The 22,628-nt window shown below is 31.0% G+C and overlaps 3 protein-coding genes across 3 annotated transcripts; 2 read left to right on the top strand and 1 right to left on the bottom strand.

Annotated features, from left to right (window-relative positions):
- Window positions 1–413: 413 nt before the first annotated feature.
- Window positions 414–9,141, bottom strand: HELRODRAFT_82278 (hypothetical protein; the record flags this gene model as incomplete). The annotated part of the gene is made up of 27 exons (XM_009022591.1): window positions 414–626; window positions 760–903; window positions 1,252–1,332; window positions 1,465–1,551; window positions 1,920–2,064; window positions 2,201–2,315; window positions 2,566–2,665; window positions 2,833–2,935; window positions 3,025–3,101; window positions 3,376–3,418; window positions 3,622–3,781; window positions 3,941–4,040; window positions 4,349–4,433; window positions 4,687–4,875; window positions 5,068–5,321; window positions 5,489–5,570; window positions 5,799–5,860; window positions 5,991–6,231; window positions 6,499–6,597; window positions 6,732–6,858; window positions 7,006–7,099; window positions 7,538–7,572; window positions 7,972–8,026; window positions 8,153–8,273; window positions 8,548–8,606; window positions 8,888–8,937; window positions 9,060–9,141. The coding sequence occupies 27 exons, from the start codon at window positions 9,139–9,141 to the stop codon at window positions 414–416; spliced, it is 3,003 nt and encodes a 1,000-aa protein (XP_009020839.1).
- A 2,346-nt stretch (window positions 9,142–11,487) lies between these two features.
- On the top strand, window positions 11,488–13,711 carry HELRODRAFT_175156 (hypothetical protein; the record flags this gene model as incomplete). The annotated part of the gene is made up of 6 exons (XM_009022590.1): window positions 11,488–11,629; window positions 12,119–12,303; window positions 12,376–12,507; window positions 12,699–12,943; window positions 13,012–13,137; window positions 13,618–13,711. 6 exons carry the CDS (start codon window positions 11,488–11,490, stop codon window positions 13,709–13,711), a joined length of 924 nt encoding a protein of 307 aa, XP_009020838.1.
- Window positions 13,712–13,914: 203 nt separating this feature from the next.
- Window positions 13,915–16,488, top strand: HELRODRAFT_175155 (hypothetical protein; the record flags this gene model as incomplete). Its single annotated transcript, XM_009022589.1, has 8 exons — window positions 13,915–14,192; window positions 14,274–14,497; window positions 14,563–14,748; window positions 15,200–15,285; window positions 15,370–15,461; window positions 15,517–15,640; window positions 15,762–15,990; window positions 16,112–16,488. The coding sequence occupies 8 exons, from the start codon at window positions 13,915–13,917 to the stop codon at window positions 16,486–16,488; spliced, it is 1,596 nt and encodes a 531-aa protein (XP_009020837.1).
- Window positions 16,489–22,628: the final 6,140 nt, after the last annotated feature.

Below are 22,628 nucleotides of genomic sequence, written 5' to 3'. Positions count from 1 at the left end.
TCAACAATGATATTATTATGATTATTTTATTATGATTATTATTATTAAAAACAAGAAATTGCACCACATCCCACACATCATCATCATCATTATCATCATCATCAGCACGGCATCGCAGTTATTACCATCCTCTTCGCCATCATCATCATTTTCTCTTCAGATGCTCCTAGAGGAAGTATCACTACCTTAACTTCCATATTCGCAATCATCATCGCCATCATCATTATCACCATTATCACCATCATCATCATCATTGTCATCATCATTATCAACATCATCATCATTATCACCATTATGACTATGACTTCTTCCTTTATCGTCACCATGACAACCATGTGTCCGAATTCTTCTGGGGCTGATTAAATATTAATTAATTAATGAATCAATTAATTAACTAATTAATCAATTTAAAATTAAAAAATATTAGTATTAAGAGAAATAGCAATGGGACTAACAATGCTGCCTAGTTGGAAGTTGTTGATGACCTCGTAGAGATTTTGGATCTTGTTTTGCATGAAGACATTGAAGTTCTGCAGCTGGCCACTGCATTTCCTGGCGCAATTGTAGCAATACATCTTGCCATCTTTGTCCAGTGTCTTCGTGAACACGAGGTTGAAGATTTCTATCTGTTAAAGGGTTGTATTTTGTTTGCTTCAGAGATGTTTAAACATCAAGAAAAAATATCCACAAGAATTTAAATTACAACCTCTTGAAACATCAACAACAGCAAAGTAAGAAACAACAGCAACAGCAAGTGACCTGACAAACGTCGCAATAAGCTACGGGGTCATGGTCGTTCTTCTGCTGATACTCAACATTCATCTTGAGGCCCTCAATGAACTTCATCTTCTGACAGCAGGCGTCTAATGTGTAGAGCAGAGTTCTTCTAATCATCTCGTACAACTGTCAGGTTAGGGTTATTTTTGTCGTCACTCAGTTATTGTAATGTTACTGCTACGGTTATTCAACTGTTCAATCAATCAATCAATCTTCGTTTTGCGTCAAGAGACCCGTTCCCCAAGGTAGGACGTTATTATTACGAGATTATTCAATTATTCGATTATTGTAAATAAAGTTGAGCGTTTCAAATCTAACTAATCATTAACAAACAAGAAACTGGAAGGATGAATGAATGAATGAATGAATGAACGAAAGAGTGAATGGTAAGGAAAATAAAGACAAAAATAAGCCAATAAATTAATAGATAGATAAACATAATAAAAAGTAATAGCATTAAATCGTAAGACAGACCTGTGCATCAACGATTTTAATGTTCCTAGCCAGGTTCCAACTCAAATGAATCATTGGAACGATGGACTTGAAATGCTCGATCTTAGAAATGACAAATTTGACGTTCACAAAGTTAGCAGGAAAAAATGTTTCAATAATTTGAAAAATCTAACGAAAAAATTCTGTTTAGTAAACACGTCGAAAAGAATGGTGAGTAAAAAAAAATGAGAAAACCTTATTATATGCATAGCTGTTCATAGAGAGTTGGAACTGCTTCCATATCGGTGCTCCTACGTTCCATGCTATGTTATTGCACCAGCCCTATATAAATGTCGGCTATTATTATCTTGTCTCAAAAAAAAAGTTCAATCCTTCATTTAATCGATCATTTGGTTATTTAATATCATTAAATTGCTTTTAATTTTAACACGAGAATTTTGATAGTAACCAACAAATCGATCAAACAGACCACGAACAAAAAAAATTACACCAAAAATTACACCAAAAATAAACGAAACTTCAGCGTACATACAAACTATACTATACTACACACACAAACACACACTCACACACACAGTAGACATGCACATTACACCAGCTACACACACACACACACACACACACACACACACACACACACACACACATACAAACGAACATCACACACCCACCACAGAACATCTACCAACCACAGATTGCACCCAATGAATAGTTCCAGGTCCCAGCCAGACTAGATCTCCAGGCTTCTGTATGAACCGATACACTGGAATATGATTGTCTCGGAGGTCATTCAAGTTGGGCCACCACGATCCAGTTAGGTAATTCACGTTGTTTCTGATTTGCAATAAAAAGTTTAATACTTCTTCTCAAATTGGTTATTTTTTCATTTAAATAATTTATCAATTCATATCAAAATGATCAGCAAAACTTAAAAAAAGATAAAAGTAAGCTGATTGGGATTGGCTGGCACCTTTGGCAGAGTCTGTAGAGAGAGCCCCAATACTGGTGGGGCACGGCAAACCACTCGCAGTCGCCGGGTCCAATGTTTATGTTGACGCCGCAAAAGTTGTTGTTCTCCTGGTGGCCTGTGTGTCATTACTGCACTCATCAACATGTCATCACGGTCTCATTAGCGTTGAATATAAAAATATTTATAAATTATGAAAGGATACAAATCGACGCTGATGATGAATTACAGGTTTTTAAAAATAAATTTAAGGAAAAATAAATGCAAAGACGAAGAGTAAAGTCCATTAAAAATCACTGTCCTACAAATCAATTAATTAGTTGAGTAATTGATGTAGGTAGCAGAAAGCAAGTAGAAACGGAACGGACCAGGCGTTCTTGAACCAGGAACCTTCATGTACAGCTGCACTGTGTTTACACCGAGGATATTGTAGCCTATGTGACTCAACAGGTTACTGGCTGACACCACCTGATAACATGTGTACAAAAAATAAATTTAACGAAATGATTGCAGACATGAAAATATTTTAAAGCATAGTTTATGTGATCAAATTGTACGTATTAATTAATTTTACATAAATACAAGCTTAGAAAAAATCATGCACAATTAAAAAAAAGATAAATATTTGAACCAACTCTAGCAAAAGCTGGAAGTTTAGTTAGTTCTTGCAGTTGAACTCTCCATTTATTTTCATCAGACAAATCAATATTTGTTCCAAATTTTATCATGGTGCGTTTTCTGCATTTTTATAATTAAAATAGTGAGGTTGGGTTAACAATGAAAGGTTAAAGAGTTGTTATATTAATGCCTGAAAATATGACGCCTACATTTTAGAAGTTGATGAAACGGAGTCGTCATCAGATTCTTTTTCCTTCCAATGTCCTTTAGATTTCTCATCTTCTTCCTAATTCACCAAAAAATCAATTATCCAATCAATTAAATAATTAATCAATCAATCAACCAATCACTCAATTGTCACTCTTTAATCCCATTAACGTCAATTTGTTAATTAACTTATCATCGTTAAACCAACCATCTTTACATTCAATTCAATCAATAATATAATCAGATAACCAAATCGCAACAATAAAAACTTAGTAATGCATGTACGAATATTTTAAAATTTCTATTCAGAAATATCAGCTCATTCATCGTTAACCAGGGAAACTCATTCCAACCTTCAAAGACTCCTGGAAGGAAGCAGCTTGGTAGTGAGCATACCTGCGTGAAAAATTTTTAATTCTATCAAACAAAACTCCCATCATCCTCATTAAGAATATCGCGTAAACAACCAACGACTAATAACTACCGACAACACCGTTTACCCAACAAAACATTTCAAAATAATCATTCAATCACGGAAGCATCCAACAAAGAAATATGAGCAACAAAGAATTGCCCAAATTGTTAAAAAACGTCAGAACCTGGCGATAGTGGTGTAGGACCTCGTGCTATCACACCACCAGACTTGTTCACCACTTGCATTGTAGTTATCATCTGGTGCTTGAAGCACTTGGGACCTTACCTCAACTCTGTGGTCAGGGTTCAACTCCACTAACGTCTTCGTTGAAAATAAACCCAGATCTTCAGGGAAATAAAATTTGAACTTGTAGGACGTTTAAAAACTTATTAGGAAAACATTGATAACAAATGTTTAACAATATCAGCGAGGAGCAAATCGTCACAACAGCAGATCAGAACACAACAGCTAACACAGAAACAAAAAATAGCAACAGGACGAACCCAACTTAAGGATGCCAGCCAAACCTCTGACAACGCACACGCTCTGCGAATAACAATATTGTTGCAGTTCTATCGAGAAGACATCCTTCTTGCTCTCCAACTGCAAATAATTATCGAGTATCCATCCAACACCGTGATCAATCACATGTTTGTCTTAATAACGAAACGTGCTCAAATAACTTAAACAATAGTTAAAATTGTAAAAAGTATGACATTGGTTTAAAACCAATAAAAAAAATTAATTAACTAAGAAGTCAGACACAATCGAAGTAATTCAAATATACATGTAGGTGCAATTTAAACTGAAGAAACTGTTTGAAAAGTCAAGTAGCATTAGGTAGTTAATTTCATTTTGACAATCAGTCATTAGTACCTACAAATAGGTCAAATAAAAGAAAAGAGACTAACATAAATACTTGGAACGGAAGGATAAAGTTTGTCGCCGTAAATTGGAGAGGGTGATGGTGGTGGAGACGGTGGACGACACATTGGACTCGCAGATCCATCTATTCCTCCTGTCCATTCATTTACAATTTTTCAGTAATACTGTTACAAACAACTGTCGTTATATTGTAACTTTCAATAGTGTAGTCAATCAAAGCCACATAATGAATATTCATTCATAATAATTTATAATAATTACCACACATTATCAGCAATAATACCATGATCCTAAATTCAGCGGTCCTATAAATTATTGAAAATTAATAAAATTCATAATGACTTTTGCCCGCAAATTTGTGAACATATATTTGTTCAAGAGCAAAGCAAAGCAAACACAGTGAATAAGGTTAATTGAAGATAGAAACGTTGGTAGGTAACCAAAATAGAAACGTCGTCGGTTACCACCTGTAGTAGCAGCATCATCTGCCAGAACCTCTTTCACTTCATCTTCTTTCTCCTCTTTTAACTTTGAGTCCTTTGAATGGAAATTTCTCCATTATCATCAAATAGATCATCAAAAAATCAGCTAAATGTAGATTGTCTACAACTGAGGAATCTTAAAAAACTAACATAACTGACGAATGTGATGTGTTATAATATAAAATATAACAAACAGATCAGTATTTCCTGAATAACGTTAAACAAATATCAATGGAACAAACAAAAACCATTAGATATTACACTGCATATGAAAGCATTTCAATAAACGAACCTCATCATCAGTTTTTCTCTTCTTACTCAGTGGCTCATCACCCGCTGCATGAAATAAATGCTGCTGCTGCTGTTGTTGTTGCATTGAGATCTGCTGTGGTTGTTGAAGTTGCTGCTGTTGTTGCGGTTGTTGAAGTTGTTGTTGAAGTTGTTGCTGCTGTTGCTGCTGCTGCTTAGAAGGTGAAAATGCGCGTTCATTGTTGCTCCGCGCCTGTTGGAGTGATTTCTAAACAATTTTTCTAAAAGAAATTAGGTGAGGTGAATGAAAAGAGAGACGATAATAACAGTGAGGATTAGGGCAGAAATGACGATGACGACGACAATGCGATGACGACGACGATGCGATGAAGTTTGTAATGATGATAATGAATTAGGAAGAGAAGCAGAAGATACTTGTTGGATGCCTTGTCTTGATGTCAGCTCAGCTGGTATGGGCAGCGTCCACGCTTCTTCAATACTGGGCAAACTCTTCGGCCTTGTGTGTGTGTGTGTGAATGTGTTTGTGTTAGTAATTATAATTCAATTTGTTTTCTCTCAACCAAATTATCAGTTAAATCAAATTTAAAAAGTTGGATGAAGAATACAAAAATGAACCAAACATGCATAAAAAACGTTACAAAATTCAATAATATGCATCACAACTAATCAGTACAACCTAATCAACGTAAACAAAAGATCATATAAACACATTCCAACAACAGACTTGGCTTGAAAGACAGCAGCCGGAGTGTTGCTGATGTGAGTTTGCAGAGCCTTCACTCTGTTCTTCAATCTACAAGGCGCAGCTAAAAATTCGTTTGTATCAAAATTATTTTAATTAATAAAAATTAATTTTGCCAACAGTGTCAAACAAATGTGGAGAAACCAACTTACACTGGCACATAATCAAATCAACTCTACTCAATCCCAAACCCAGTTTAACAAATTCCAAACAATGCAGCACAAAAAACAAGAACGAACATTTTGCAGTCTTGATAGCATTGGCGTAGCATATGAGAGCATCATTGAGCTGGTCACATGACTCGTACAACAATCCAAGATCATTCCATGCAGCGTAGTGAGATCGATCCAACTGAACGGCACATATGTAGGCCTGCAATGCATCCATGTGCTGATTCTGCTGCTGGTACAACACCCTGCATGGTTCGAGTGAATGGATGGCATGCATAGTATCGACACACTGCAAACAATTTGATGTCTATTTCATCATAAATTTCCAACGAAAGTAGAGACTCTTGCGTTGTTTACAATTTACATATCAAACATCATCACAGCTCTTCTTCTGGCATTTGGAAAAATTTAATTTGAAGAGAAACATTTTTTTGAACTTTTTAATGAAAAATATTTGAGCATAATAAATAGCTAATGATGCATATAAGTATCAAGTGATGTCAGCTACCCACCCAATGGAACACCAGGTATCAGCACTGGCCTCACTCTTGTCAATTGAATGTCTGTAGGACACAAAAGCGTCGTGAACCTTGCCCAGACTAGATAAGCATCTGACGACGAAAATTATGATAATTTTTAATCATCTTGGCGACGGTAGAATATTTTTCAATGAAAAAAAACAAAATATATAATTAATTACCGAAATTAACAAGAAAAAAAATAAGAAGAGTAAAATTTGGCCTACCTTCCCAAAAAATACCACGTCTGTCCAGAGGTTGGTTCCAATTCGATGGATTTCCTCAATATGTTGACCGCCATCGTATCTCGATACTGACCATCTCCAAAACTCTCACTTGTGTGATACATCCACCCTGGCATTACATATCATCATCCTCATCATCATTATCCTCATCATCATTATCATCATCATCGTTATTATTATTATAATCCTCATCATCATCAACACTATCACCATCCTCATTAACATGTTAATTATAATGATGAAAATAGTAAGTAACCTAATTGTTTCAGTGATCCAGCTCTGATTGAGTCAGGTACCAAAGCATTTTCTATCAGCTCATCAAACACTTCTTTTGCTTTCAAGCAATCATTCTGCAGATATCATAGACAATGTATAGATTATATACAATTCAATATATATATATATATATATACTACATATTGTAATATATATACTACATATATTATATATATACTACATATATTGTACTATATATACAACATACATACTACTGTATATACATACTTCTGTATATTGTATTATATATATTGAGGATATTTTATATATGATAATAGATATTGCAGATATAGAAATATTACCAATGAATTGATAAATTTCGTTAAAAATTGATAACCATTAAAAACATTAACCAGATGATACCATAAAAATAACGACAACAACAATAATGACGATGATGATCTTGATAATAATAATAACAACAACAACACTAACAATAACAACAAAAATAATAATAACAATAAAAATGAAAAAGAAATCCTATATCAACTTGTTGAAAGATAATAATTAACCTTCATCTGGTATATGTGGGCCTCACAAAATCTGACTGTTGTGAAGAGAGAGAATATAAACAATATTAGAAATGTATTAGATATAAGGTGTATATATATATGTGTGGGTTTGTGCGCGTGTTAAAAGAATATGTAAAAAATATAACACATGATAAATGAAAAATAATGGCCATAACAGGAGTGGTGGTTGAATTGGCAACTATCAAAATTATCAATCAATTACTCAATCAACTAATTAATTAATTAATCAATCAATCAATCAATATAACTTAAACAAATTATATAGGCTATTTTAAAAGTGCTTAAGGGCACATTTAAACATCTTACAAACATAGGGTAAGTGCATGGATGCCAAATAACAAACCACAGACTTCAGTGTTTTATAACGATGTTGAAATTAGAAAAATTATGAAACAAAAACGAAGTAAACAGACTTTGATATTTTGTGTATGTTGATGGGTTGCTGTCATTGTATGCCAGTTGGAAATGCTGTATTAGTATGGAAGTAGAATATTTTTTGCATCACTACAACCCTTATCATCTTCTCCATCTCATCAACATCAAGTCGAACATATCAAAATTGTAATCCAAGAAAAAACTAAAAACATTAATAACCTTGAGACTAGAATCGTGTTCCTTCAGTGCACTATAAATGTACGCTAATCTTATATGAACTTCAACACAGCATCTGTGATCCGAGTACAGATATAGGAACTTCTGGAAACCTTTAATTGCCCTGGTCAGAGAAAAAGATAAAACATTATTTAATTTTTTATTTGTTTATTTATTTGTAAATCTTATTTAAATGTAAATGAGGTAGACATTAGTAAAATGTCTTATTTACTCATATGTGTTACTGATCAATTTGGTTGTAAAAAAAAAACCATTAAACATATTTTTAAAAAGATCTAATTAATGTTCCACTATTTAGAACATCCCAGTAAGAAAGTTTCATCAACATAACAATCAAATGATAGCGGTCAGTAATAATTAGAATATTTAAATTTTACCATGGGTGGAATTGGAAATGGAAGTAGGTCATGGAGATGCCATACAGGAAGGATGCATTCTGAAAAACACAGACAAAATCTCAGAATAAACTAAATAAAATAAATAAGTTTTTCTATCTTTAAGAATTGTATCACCCTTTTGATTGTATCGCCTCAAAAAATAATTTTAAAAACCGCCAAAAAATTTAAAGGACAGTCCAGTGATCTATCATGACTAATATTGAGGAGGTACAAAAACAAAGTAAACAATTATGACAAATAAATTGAATATATGAGGTTGTAACATTTAGTAAAACTAGAGGAATATCTGTCAGGTTTTAAAAATTATCAAACAGGATACCTTCCAAGATTCTGGACAAATAGCATAATATCTTTGGTATGCTGAGAGAGCTTTGAGAGTGAAAAAAAGTAAAGCAAAACAATAATTACAAAAATAATCTAAATAGGAATGTTAAATGAAATTTATCATTTATCAAACAAGCATTAAACATGATCCTTATTTAAATCCTTACCTTCATCATAATTTTCCAACAAGAGATGTAAATGACCAAGTTTGCAGTATACATCGGATGTGTCTGATGGACGAGAGATCATTGAAGTGTTGTCTTCATAAACTTCCTTTATTAACTCACTTTCATAAGTTGCTATTAACTATTTAAAAGTATCAAAACATTCAAATTTAATTTAATTAATATTATGAGAGAGCTCAGATTTAGACTGAAAAAAAATCTTTTACTTTACCTTTAAAATAGACAACCTAGTTGGATCTTCTTGGTTTTCAGAAACATGTAGGAAACCATATTGGAAACTTAATGGTTATAAAAATTAATTAATTAATTACAAATTCAAGAATTATTAAATAATTGTTTAATTTTTAGCAATATTTAACATTAACAGTGAATTAGCCCAACAGAAATCATAGAATATTTTGATTATAAAAAATTATATTAAAAAAAAACAAAAAATAAAAATTAGCAATAAATTAATTTGAAAATCATTGTGAAAAGAAATGAATATGCTTTGTTTATTTTATACTTAAAAATAAAGTGTTATTCAATTAATTAATTTAATTTAATATTAAACTATTTATTTAATTGTTGAATCCATTGATTAATGCTAATTAACAGTTATTAATTAATTAATCCAATCAATATCAATTCAATCAAAAATTCAAAATCTTATCCAAATCAGTTCAGTTCAGTCAGAATGTACTAAACAACTATTACTAAACTCTCTAAATTTAAATCTTCTAAACTAAAATAAAACTAAACTAACTACTAAAACTAAACTAAACAGTTTATCTAACTAACTAACGCTAACCTAACTAAAACTAAACTTCTAAAATAAAACTAAACTAAATAAAAACAAAATTATTAAATCAACTTACCTATCATAATTATCGGAAGACATCTCATCGAAAATGAGCAACTAAATCATTTAATAATTATTATTATTCAAATCAAATCACTGCAGCCCTACGAGATGACACTAATTCCTAACTTGCTCCATTCTATGAAAAAAATTAGTAAACAAAACACTAGAAGAGTTGGTTAACGCAGTATCCATGTTGCTGAGCAAAGAACTGTTAACATTAGCATCTGCAAACTTTTTGAGAATTTGATGATCATTTGTCCTGACCTGATGTAAAAATTGGCATTTGAATATGTGTTTATTGGCGTTTATCATGGGTTTTCGTTAATATTATGCATATAAATCGTTATTCTTCAAGTCGTTTCAACTTAAATATGAAATGAAATAGCGTATACGCTTCTGTTAAAAGACATGATTTTGACAAAACTTTACTCTATAACCTATCAATCAATTAATCAATCAATCAATTAGAATTTCATTTCAATTTATCCCCTATTTATCTCCTATCCCCTCTACTACCCAGGGACCTGATAACTGGAAATAACAGGGTAAGAATGGTGACATTGATATTATCTATATTTTATTTTACATTTTATTTGACTTTTAAAAATACAAAAAAAGGTTATAAAATATCAACGTTATTCATAACTTGGATAACAACGATTAGATTATATTTATAAGAATTAGCCAAAGGGCTAGACCATATACATGTTGCATCAAGCTAGACGTTCCAATGGTGTCATGGTGTTCAATTTATTAAATTCCCATACTAAATTTTTGTGAAACGACATTAACTTTTATATATTTAATAATGTAATATCATAAATGTATATACGACTATAATATAATTACATTATTCTATTGTCTTGTACAATGTATATATACAATACATCAAATTAGTTACACACCTATTCTATATATGTGTTGATTTTTCCCTTAGTGTTATGGTTACACATTACAATGAATCTACTTTTTAGCGTATAATTGATAAGAACAGGAGTGGATAAACTTTTTTTTCAGAGGACTACATCGAAGAAAGTAGCGAGTTTTAATAAATAAATAAATATATATGGTTTTAAGAAGCCGCTAATTATAGAATACCATCATTATATGATAGGCATGATAAGAGGCAAACTAAAAACATTCTAACAGAACAGAACCATAATAGAAAAATTCGAATAACTGACATTAAAACTACAAAAATACGCATAGTATTATAGCGAAACTTGTTAACTGCAAATTGAAAAAACACTTCACGAGATTACAATTTACGTAATAGATTACACAGGTATATTTGAGGGCCATTTATAATTTTATAATTATTATGCCTATAATATATATATATATATATATAAATATATATATATATATATATATATATACATACATACATATAATTAGAATATATATATATATTTATTTATTTATATCTGTCTACATAGGAAAAGAATTGTTTTCATTTGTCATCGCTAGTCCCATACCTAAGTAGCGGCAGAGACGGCAGCTGTGTGCATCCCAAAAAGCGACCTGCAGTCTTCTTTTAAGATTTAACTTCGAATCCAGAGCATGATGGCAGGTGACAACGTGTTGGTCGAATTTTTCAAACTAATTTACACCATTCTTTTCAGCATATTGGAATCAATTTTTTATTGTTTCGTCTCTAAAAAAGAAAAAAGTGTAACCGATGAAATTGCTCTGGTAACGGGAGCCGGTTGGTACAAGAATTTTTGGTATTATTTTTTGATTAATTTAAAAATTCAGTTTTTATTTATTCACTATAATATAAAAATTATAAACACCCTGTTATTATAATAGGCTTAACTTAACAATATTATAAAAAATAATATGAAAGGTAAAAGCACTTTTAACAGTAGACCCCATACCATAGTAACAATGTGATAACATGATGAGTTATCATCTGTAAATTTTGTGGGTTTTTTTTATTATTCTATGTAATGTAAGAAGTATTCAAGTATTGTATTAGTTTTTTAACTTTTGTTGTTAAGATAGATTTTATACCTTTTAAAGTTTAGTGATCTAATTTTAATTATTAATTTGCTAATTTTTTCATATATGTTGCAACATTTATATGGCACAATATTTAGTTAGCTTTTTTATTAAATATTAAAAAAATACACCATATTTTATTTTCATTCAAAGACATTTAAAAAACTTAAATGCAAACAAAATAATGGCACAGGTTCAGGCATTGGTCGATTGATTGCCATTGAATTGAGTAAAAGAGGATGTATTTTGTTGCTATTAGATATCAATCCAGTATCACTTGAAGAAACTGCCTCAATAATTCGAAATTCAAAAGGGAAGTCATACAAATATGTCTGTGATCTATCAATAAGGCAAAATATTCATGATACCATGGCTAAGGTTATTATGACTTTATTTATTTATTTAATAAGAGATAGATTTTATTTGTGATTTTTTTATTCATGAATGAAGATAGCAAAAGATATAGGAGATGTTGACATTTTAATAAACAATGCTGGCATTGTAACAGGAAAAAGCATTCTGGATGCAAGTGATGAAGAAATTGAAAAAACATTAGATATTAACTTGATGGCTCATTTTTGGGTTAGCTTTATTGTTCACTTGAGTATTTTTATGTTTGTTTAAATTTGTTCATTAATATGTTGCCAAACAAAATTATATTTGCCAGTGTATGTATTTTGTTTTCCTGTTAACCATTTAATGACACTAATGATTGTTTTTTCCATCATAGATTATTTTTTTAGCTACAAAGTTTATTTCAAACATCATTTTAGTTGATCAGGAGTGTTTTGCCATCCATGCTAGCTAGAAACCATGGTCATATTGTAACCATAGCAAGTGTTGCTGGATTAGCAGGTATTAATAAAATGACAGATTACAGTGCCAGTAAATTTGGTGCTGTAGGTCTTGATGATTCTCTTAGACAGGAGATCATTCATCTTAACAAAACTGGAGTAAAAACCACTTGCATATGTCCGTATTATATTAACACTGGAATGTTTCATGGTGTCAAAACTAAGTTCGTTTCTTTACTATTACGTCATTGATAACCATTTACATAATACTTAATAACATTTTTAATTACAGATTTCCAAAAATTACTCCTATATTAAAGCCAGAGTATGTTAGCCATAAAATAGTTAAAGCCATATTAACAGATCAAGTCATTCTCGTTATTCCTAAAATAATTCATTTGCTCTTGATGCTTAAATCGTTAGTTATGCATTGCTGTTGGTAAAGCCATGCTAAATTATTACAATTCTATTACAATTCTCTTTTCAATATTTTTCAAAAGGTCAATATTTTTCAAAGGTATCGACGACAAACACACAGTGCGTGTAAATACAAGTAAAGCAACGCATCACGCACATTGCATATGATAGGCGAGGATCTCTTTTTTAATCGGGTCCGGTCACTACAATAGCAGTGCAAGGCACTTTACGGTTACACACTTACGCGCCACCCAAAATTAGTCAATATTTAGATGGCAAACATCAATCAGTTTATTTAACTGATCCAATTATTTATTTGCCGTATTCTAATCTAAGTACATGGTTGCTGTTCTTGCTGTTGATTTCTTCAAATACGTACATGACTAAAATTTGAATCTGTTTGCAATATGCCGTTGCTCACTAATAGATTGAAGATGTATTTTTAAAATTATGTATAATTTTTTATTAATTATTTTACCAGATTGTTGCCGACAAGAGGTTTCCAAGCAGTCTGCGATTTTTTTGAAGTTAACAAGGACATGGCAAGTTTTAGGGGAAGACGCGGAAATATGTAACTGTTTTTAATTAGCTAGCTATTATAAGTTTTTGTGTTGGAAAATAAACATAACTTTTTTCAGTAAACAACGAACGTATCTAAGGGAGCAAGACGTTGTTTTTGAATGTTTGAATCGTTATTTAGATTAGATCATTAGATCGTCGACTGTGAAATTACTAGCTAACGGAAAGCGTTATAACACGGTTTTAACGAGTTGTTAAAATGTTTCCATACGTTGTTGCTCAGTTGAAAAAAGTGCGCAAAAGGCAGCCTGCAAAACGCCAAGGATTGCCAACTGATTGCTTGATAGAAGAGGAGATGAAGTCAATTTTGAAAATTTGGAAAGGTGATGTAACGGAGTCCGTGCTGTTGTTAGACAAGGTTATTCCCAAGATTCCTAAGTACAAAAGAGGTGGAATAGCTGGAACCGTTTATAATCAATCAACATTTATATTACCGATGCTCCGTGAAGCTGAAACCATTGGCTCGTATAAACCGCCGTACGTTAAATCTTAAATGTAAGTAACCGTTTACATTACGGGCTATACTAATTATTTTTTTGATGTGCTATTTTCTAAAAGTGAAAAAGAAATAACTTTGGAAAGTATGCTCCAAGATCTGCTAATTGATGGCTATCACATGGTTTTTGAAGAAATTAACAATCTAATCCTTATTGACGCAAAGGAAAGAAAAGAATATGAGAAACTTTATGGAGCCCACAAGGCTAAGCCTTTGCATGAACAACTTGACACTATACAGTTTATCGCCCAATTCCTCAAAGATGCGGAGACTGCTAAAAACAATGGTGACATTGCTTATAATTATTATACAACAAAACATTCACAGAAGTAATACATTAATTGTTAACAGATGATTTTAGCTTGTTGTTTACTTGTCATTTAAATTTGGCGCGGACATTTGCTCAAGGGGAAAATTCACTGGCAGTGAGGTTTTTTGATTTGTGTATGAAAATAGCATCTGAATATCCTTGTGATAAGGATGGAAGTTCTTTAGCATTAAGCCAACTTTATTTTGGCCTCTATGCTAAATCTAATGGTGATCTTTTCTTGAGACATGTAAAATAAATTGTGATGGCGTTAATAGAATAATAACTTTTACACGTCAGATTATCCAGAATCAGCTTACAATTATTTAAAATTTGTTTATGACTTTTCTCGAGACAACAATCATCTCCCTCTTCTGGAGGATGGGACCAGTTTGTTTTACCAAAGTACTTATAACCTAACAGAAGTTTGTCTTAACATAGGAAAAAGTAAACTGGCGCTAAATCTTCTGAGAGAGAGTGAAAACTTTTTCAATGAGGCGTCTAAATTTGCCACAGAAAGTATAAATTTCCTACATAAGGCGTGTTGAAAAATTGTCGTGTTTTGACAAAATATTATCAGTTAATTTTTTTAATTTGTTATTGAAAAAAATTATTGGATGTGAATTGTTGAGTAAATTTTTATATTATATTTATTACTTTAAACCTCTCGAACGATTCAAGATAAAAATAGCTCGTTAATCGTTGCTTCTATGCTCAATTTGGGCAATTTCTACACCACCAAAGGAGATTTTACAAGAGCTTTGGAAGTGAGTAACCCTTCGACAAATTTGATCAATAAAACTTTATTATTTTATTTAGTTTAAATTGAGAGCGCCTATTTAAATTGTAAGATTTTAAAAGAATGTCTTCAACTATGTGAAGAAATGATGGACTGGAAAGGTGTGGCATCTGCAAGTCAATCTATTGGAGCAGTTTTCTTCAAGTAATGTGTATACACTTTAAAAATGTTTTCTTCATATAACTTTTTAAAATTTTAGGTTAGATGATTTAGATAAGGCAAAAGAGTATTATGGTCGGTTCATAGAGGTTTCTGATGAAGGTGAAGACAAACACGTTTTAACCGAATCTTATCTGGAAACAGGATTCGCTTTCAACAACGCTGTCAGTTATTTAAGTTTGTTTGAATTTTATAATCTTTCGAAGTTTAGGTATCATATCATTGTTTTCTTCAATTTGTTGTGTGGTATGAGACCAGTCAAATAATTTAGGTTTGCGATTGCAGGGGCATTACAACGTGGCTAAAGAATATGTAAAAAAGGCCTTTGGATCTGAAATTACGTCTGAATATGAAACAAAAGCTCGTAGCTTATATGGGATTGTTCATGCGCATTCCATGTATTCTTTGTACCTACCATATGTCAATCGAAGAAGTAGTTATGCTTTGGAAACACTACTTAACTGGAAAGATTTCAGGATCGATAATTTTGAAGAAAAGCCAATCAGGCCTAAAAGTATTTTCTGTATTTATAAACGTTTAATTATATTAAATAGGTTATGCTAGACATGCATTTTTACATTGTTATACAACCCGAGAAATCGACTGACATTTTTCATCGTTTTATTTGCATACAGATGAAGAAAAACCAATATTAAGAAGAGAAGTTGTGATGAAGAAAAAAATTAAACAGTACGATGATATAAAAGATAGTTCTACAACACTGCCCGTATTTCTTTCACATATACAACCATATAATTTAGAGCCAAAATCTGTGGGGAGTTTGAGATCTGATGATGTGGAAGATCTGGTTGATTATTCATTGCTTAACAATAATTCATTTGTGAAAAATGCCGTAACCACATATGCCGCTCACAGTGGAGCCCAAAACATTGACTTATCCGCCATATCTTTACATGTTAAAGCCAATACTCAAAATAAAAGCTTAATTGAACTCATTCAAACTCAAATGAATCTTGAAAGGCCGCATAGAGATAATAGATATGAAAGTTAATAAAAGCTATTTACTTATAACATGAATTGATTTAAATAATATTCCACTAACGTGCAACAAAATAATATTTCACATACACGCAACAGAATATGACATTGGATTCAGTTTTCACTTAAGTTATATGGTTGTAAGTATTTTTAATCGAATTTTAAAGTATTTTTCAATATTTTGTTAAAAAAAACCATTCATAATAGAATAAAATTGCCAAAAATTTGAAATATTGTCTGAGATTGGTTTACGGAATATGAAGGCAGATTCAATTTTCTATTAAAAAAACGCTCACCTAAGTTATGGTTGTAACCTTTTTAATCGAGTTTTAAATATTGGGTTCAAGAAAAAACTATTTTTATTAGAAATAAATTTGCCCAAAAAAAGTTGGGATTTGTTAATAGGTAAAAACTTGGCCCAAAAATGTCAATCGGTTGTCGAAGATTTATTAACAGACTAAGGAACGAGGTTTTCGTCGATACAAATGTCACTAAATATAATTGCTCATTTTGCGTTTATTAACTTTTTAGTAAGTAATTTAACAACACAAACCTATTGTTTGTATTTCACATTTTTTAGTTTTAGTAATTAGTGTCATAGTTAGGCTATCAACGTTGTTTTGGCAGAATTGCCAATTTCAAAGCCTAGAATTATAAAAGAATTAATAAAGAAATAAACTGAGAGCTGTGTGCGTGTGTGTGTGTGTGTGTGTGTGTGTGTGTGTGTGTGTGTGTGTGTGTGTGTGTGTGTGTGTGTCTGAGAATATGCGTATGTGTACCAACATAAACCTTATTACTTCGTATTTGATATCGGTTTGTGTAAGGAATTGGGACAAAGAAAAAGACTGAGCTCTCCTCTACTCTATAACCTATGCTGAATTTTTCAATTTAAGACGATATCTCGTTTTTTACTTACTACCTACCCTGAGCATGTAATGAAATTATTAAATTATTTTCAGGTCTCGGTTAAAGATGTGTTTTTTCACGCGTTTGTGTTTTAGAATAATGCTGAAAGCGCAAATCAATCAATCAGTTAGTTTATAAAGCGCTATTTCCGCGATGTTCAAAAGCGCTCCTCAATCAATTTTGCAAACATAGATGGTCTTGAGATCCGCTCTGAACTTCGTAAGTGATGGAGAAGTAGTCAGAAAAGAAGGTAGAGAGTTTCATAGTGATAGGTAAGAAAAAGCAAATGCAGATTTAGTTAAGAACAACATGAGTTAAGAAGAAGTGAGAACAAGAAGACTATTGTAAAAGTTAAATTAATATATCTGATAAGTGCGTAGGAAATAATTTAGATTGAGGAAGAGTTACAATTATCAATCCTAGATAAAACTAAAGAAGTAAAAAGGAGAAGAATAGGATTATAAAGAAAAAGCAAAAGTTTTTTTATTTTACGTAGATGAAAGCAAGAACTTCTAACAACACTTTTAATCTGAGAAGAAAGAGACACGCTAGAATCAAAGATAAAGCCTGGACTACGAAACTTGTGAGAAACATCATGAGTTTTAGAATCAGGTAAGATAATAATAGAAAGAAAAGTAATAGAGCGTTTAGATTTATTAAACGTACATGAGGTAATTAATTGTTTCATCGATTGGTTGATTCACTATTATTATAATTCAGTGGATTGATTGATCAAATGATTGATTTAAGTTATTTCACATTTTATTCTCAACGCAATAAATTCTGTTAGTTCGATAGACGGTGCTATAAGATGATTCAAAATATTATAGCGAACAGATTTTCAAAATTTTTAGTCAGCAAATCAGATGAAGCTTATTTTTAGACTCATGCTGCCAACCAATCAGAGCTCTCAAATGAAACATAAATTTAAATTTTTTATAATAATTTTGCATATCAAACAGATGACGCTGCAGAAGCCATTTTGTGTAAGTAGAGGTCTCTTAGAGGTCGTTTTCATTGTTTCTGAAGTTTTGGTTCGGTGCGGATGTTCTTCTTCATTTTTTAGAAATATTTGTGAAGTATCGAAAAAATTCTATCAAAATGTGTTTTTTGTGTGTCAAAAATATTTCTGGTCATTGTTTTGGCGATTTCAGAGATTTTGAACTGAAGATAAGAAGAATTAGATGAAAATTTCAACAAAAAGTAATCGCCTAGTTGTTAACGTTAGTATCGATGTCCGTAGTGTTTTTTTTTGATGTTTTTTGTTCAAACTCGTTTTTAATCAGTTATTTAATGTTTCCAGCATGTCTAGCTTATTTAATTTTTAATATTATATAAATTTTTTAAATTCTATCGAAATAGTGTGCGTTTTTTGCGTTGACGCCTGTTAAAAGCGTTGAATCAATTTTAGCCCTTAAAGTTGTGTTGGTAGCCTATTTTTAATCATTACCTCCGTTGAAACGTTTTTTAATTGATCTAATTCTAATAATTCTAATTATTATAAGGTCTATGTGCGATTCGTTATTATCATTGGTAACGTTGACCTCAACAGATATTCTGATGTGCGAGGCTGTACAGACGTGTAGACCATAACCTAAGGTCCTAACCTAAGGTGTATCAATTCCATGACAGTTACAAACGACATGCCCCAGTAGGAACTGCAAATCAAGAATAAAATCAAGTAATGGGCTTTTTGATCTAGTATAGTATAGATTGTTAACAGCAAACTGCAAAAATACTAGTTGTCTTTAGCATTGTAATGTTTTTTAGAATTCATTTAAATTCAGTTGTTGTCAAATCAATAAAATTCAATTTTAAATACCTGGAGCCTATAATTTACTTGGTGTCTGGATAGAAATGGTTAGGTGACTTGGGTGCTTGGGTCAAAGCATGAGTGTTGCTTGCAATTAAAATTGTTTGATTATAATTTGTTTAGTATTGTCCCAATATCAATCAATCAATCTTCGTTTAGTGTCCAGAGACCCAGTTTCCTGAGGTAGGACGTATTGTCTCAATAGTTACTAATGATTAGTATTACTTACAATTGGATGAGTTGAGACTGAGCTGTTCAAAATTTTTTTCTTAACTTTTCGTAACGTTTTGTCTTCACTTTTCTTAGGTTCATTAGGAATAGTAAATGTTTGAGATCAAAAATTATATTAGCTAATGATTAAAAGTTTTATTTTATTAGTAATAGTTACTTAAGATTAGCATTAAGTTTTTTGTTAACGATGGCTTTTTTATCACGTTTTTAATGTTATTTTTAATTTGTCTTTATTTTTGTAGACATTTTCTATTTCAATTGTTTTTTTTTATTTATTTTAATTAACAAATCAGTGTTGTTAAACAATAAATGAAGCTTTTACATTTTTTTAAAAATGTTTAGTTTTTATATTAAGGAATTTGTTAAATTACATGTAATTTTTATGTTTGATGCTATTTTTATTAACTGCTCTTTTTTTACGAAAACATTGTTTCAATGAGTTTGCATTTTACATTATAAATGCAAAACAAAATTTCTAATAGGTCTATTTAGCTAGTTGAAATTTAATAAAAAAAATGAATAGTGCCTAGACAGTATTCTTAAATTAAGTGGTTGACAAACTGAGATGAGCATAGCATGTATATATACAAAATGTGTGTGTGGCATGTGCGTTTTGCATACCACTCTATTTATATTTATATATATATATACACTTAATATGTATGCTTGTGTTTGAGTGTGAGAATTAATTTAGTGGTTAAATCAATGCAAACATAGCCAACTATTGTTTTTGTAGGATTGTGAAAAAATTTTGCTGATTAAAAAAGTTTAAAATTATATGCCAAACGCCAATCTTAGTCGAATCATATCAATTAATTTGATGATGAACAATTTGAGTTAAATAGTTGAATGAATAACCTAAGAAAAATCAAGGGGTTTTACAGCATTAAATGGATTAAGTTGACATAAAAAATGTAAATAATTCTGCATTGATCTTTTTGCTCTTCTGTTTTGTTGGTTGGTTGGTTATAAATTAAATCGATTAATCAAACAATTAGATAACTAAAAATATTTTGATGGAAATGTTTCTCTAAGCTGCAGAAATTCCACAAATTCGTTAGAAAATAATGCTTGGAAGCAAAAGATGTTTTATTTTGTTGAAATAAATTTTCAAAAAATTAAAAACTTATAAAAAACATTTAAAACTAAAGAAAATTATTTTGACTTGGTTGTGGTCTAAATGAATTGATTATATATATTTTCCTTGTCCTATTTATTTTGTACCAGGTTTTTTCATGTTGGTAAAGAGATTTATCTAATTAAATTTATGTACTGCTGTGTCTATAAAATTATTTTCATATTTAAGTTTAAAGTTATGTTGATATATATTTATATATATATATATATGTGTGTGTGTCTGTGTGCGCGTGTTTAAGTACTTATGCATATAAATAATTTTAGAATTAAATAGTGCCTATTAATATTTATTTATATTAAATTTATTTTTATTTGTAAAGTCACAGTTAAAACTCATGTATGTAACCATATAATTATATATATATATGTATTTCTGAAAATAAAAAGCAATACTGGGTTAGCAGGTTTTTTGCTAACCCTAACCCTAACCCTAATAGTAGCCATATATATAAATATGTGGCAAAATATATATATATATATATATTTAAGGCTTACAATGGCAATTGTTTTTTAGAAAAATGTATTGGTATGCCTGTATTGCATGTAATAAAAAATTGTTTACAGTCATGTTTTATCATCTGGTCTAGTTTGCTACTTTTCTGATCTATCTTATTCAATTTTAATTGATAATTAATGATTTTATTTAACTGTTTTATTCTTGTTTTTATTCAGTTATGCAATTGTTTTAAATGTATGTATATATACGCAATTACTGACAAAATGCACAACATGCTGTGATTTTCATCAATGGTTACATTTCTGACAGTCTTTATTATATATATATATATATATATATATATATATGTATGTATGTATGTATGTATATATATACACACATACATACGGTGGTGGATGTAGTGGGGCCTGTGCCCTCTTTTGTTAGTAGTGTTAGTATTTGTATCATTAGTCAGTAAGACTCATTTTTTAATCGTTTTTTAACGGAAAATGATATAAAAAAAAGGTCGTTGGTCACAAATGAAGCCCCGTCAAAATTTTGGCCCCTGCCAACATTTAAACATTTTGTAAATTTGCCAGATTAACGTTAAAAATTTGGGCCCCCTGCTAAAGTTGTCGAGATCCACCACTGTATATACATATATATATGTATGTATATCGACATATATATTTGCGTCTATGTATGTGTATTTCTGTGTATATATATATGGCTTATAAATAAACTTCATTTAAATTTTATTATTTTCAGATTTTGGGCAAATGTTCATTGTTGGTCATTCATCATCTATGAAGCTGCATGTTCATCAAAAAGGTGTCGATAGCTGCACATACTTCAGAAGAATAATACTAAAAAGCGACAGTATTTTTGATCTGAAATATGTATTGATTAAACCATCTAGTAATATAATCTCATTCATTTCATTGCTGGGTAGCTAAGTAGCCCTGAAGAATATAAATCTCGTGAAAATCTCGATGCTGGAAGTCTTAAGAAGCTGCAAGAACAATTTTAATAATTTTGAAGTTCTCTAGAGCTCAAACTGGCAACTTTGAGGCAAAGAAAAATTTGCAACAAATTCAATTTTTTGGTGCTGTGTCGGCGTAACGTTCGAAAAAGATTTCGCGATCCTTGGTGCCAACGAACGTCAGTGAAGTTCTTTCTCAACTCTACAGTGCAATTTCGGAAAAAGATCTTTTGTTTTCCAGTCTGGTTCCCGCCAACAAAGAATGTTCACATCTGTTCTAAATCGGTGTTCAAGATTTCTTAAATTGGAACAGCGCAAACGAACTAATTTATTCGTTTTCCATAATGACTTGTTATGTTGTAAAATATATTTAGATTGTTTTATGTCTATGTTCTTTATTCTACGTCACGTACAAATATGCGTAAAATATTGATAATCTTTGTCGGTATCGGGTTGTAAAATCTAATAAAGCGTATAAAATCTTTGCTCGTTTCGTGTTTTAATTCATTATCAGGTATTTGTTGGTAAGTAAAGCGAAAATTTTTTTTTTAGAAGATGGTTTCTGTTTCCTGTGCTGATCGTTATTTTTAAATTAAATATGGCGAAGTAGTTATTGTTCGCCTCTCGCCTTCTATGCTAGTAAAGAAT

Source organism: Helobdella robusta, assembly GCF_000326865.2.
Source record: "Helobdella robusta unplaced genomic scaffold HELROscaffold_32, whole genome shotgun sequence".
Classification (NCBI taxonomy): domain Eukaryota; kingdom Metazoa; phylum Annelida; class Clitellata; order Rhynchobdellida; family Glossiphoniidae; genus Helobdella; species Helobdella robusta.
The sequence above is the reverse complement of the archived record's forward strand: the minus strand, read 5'-3'. Positions and strand labels throughout refer to the sequence as shown.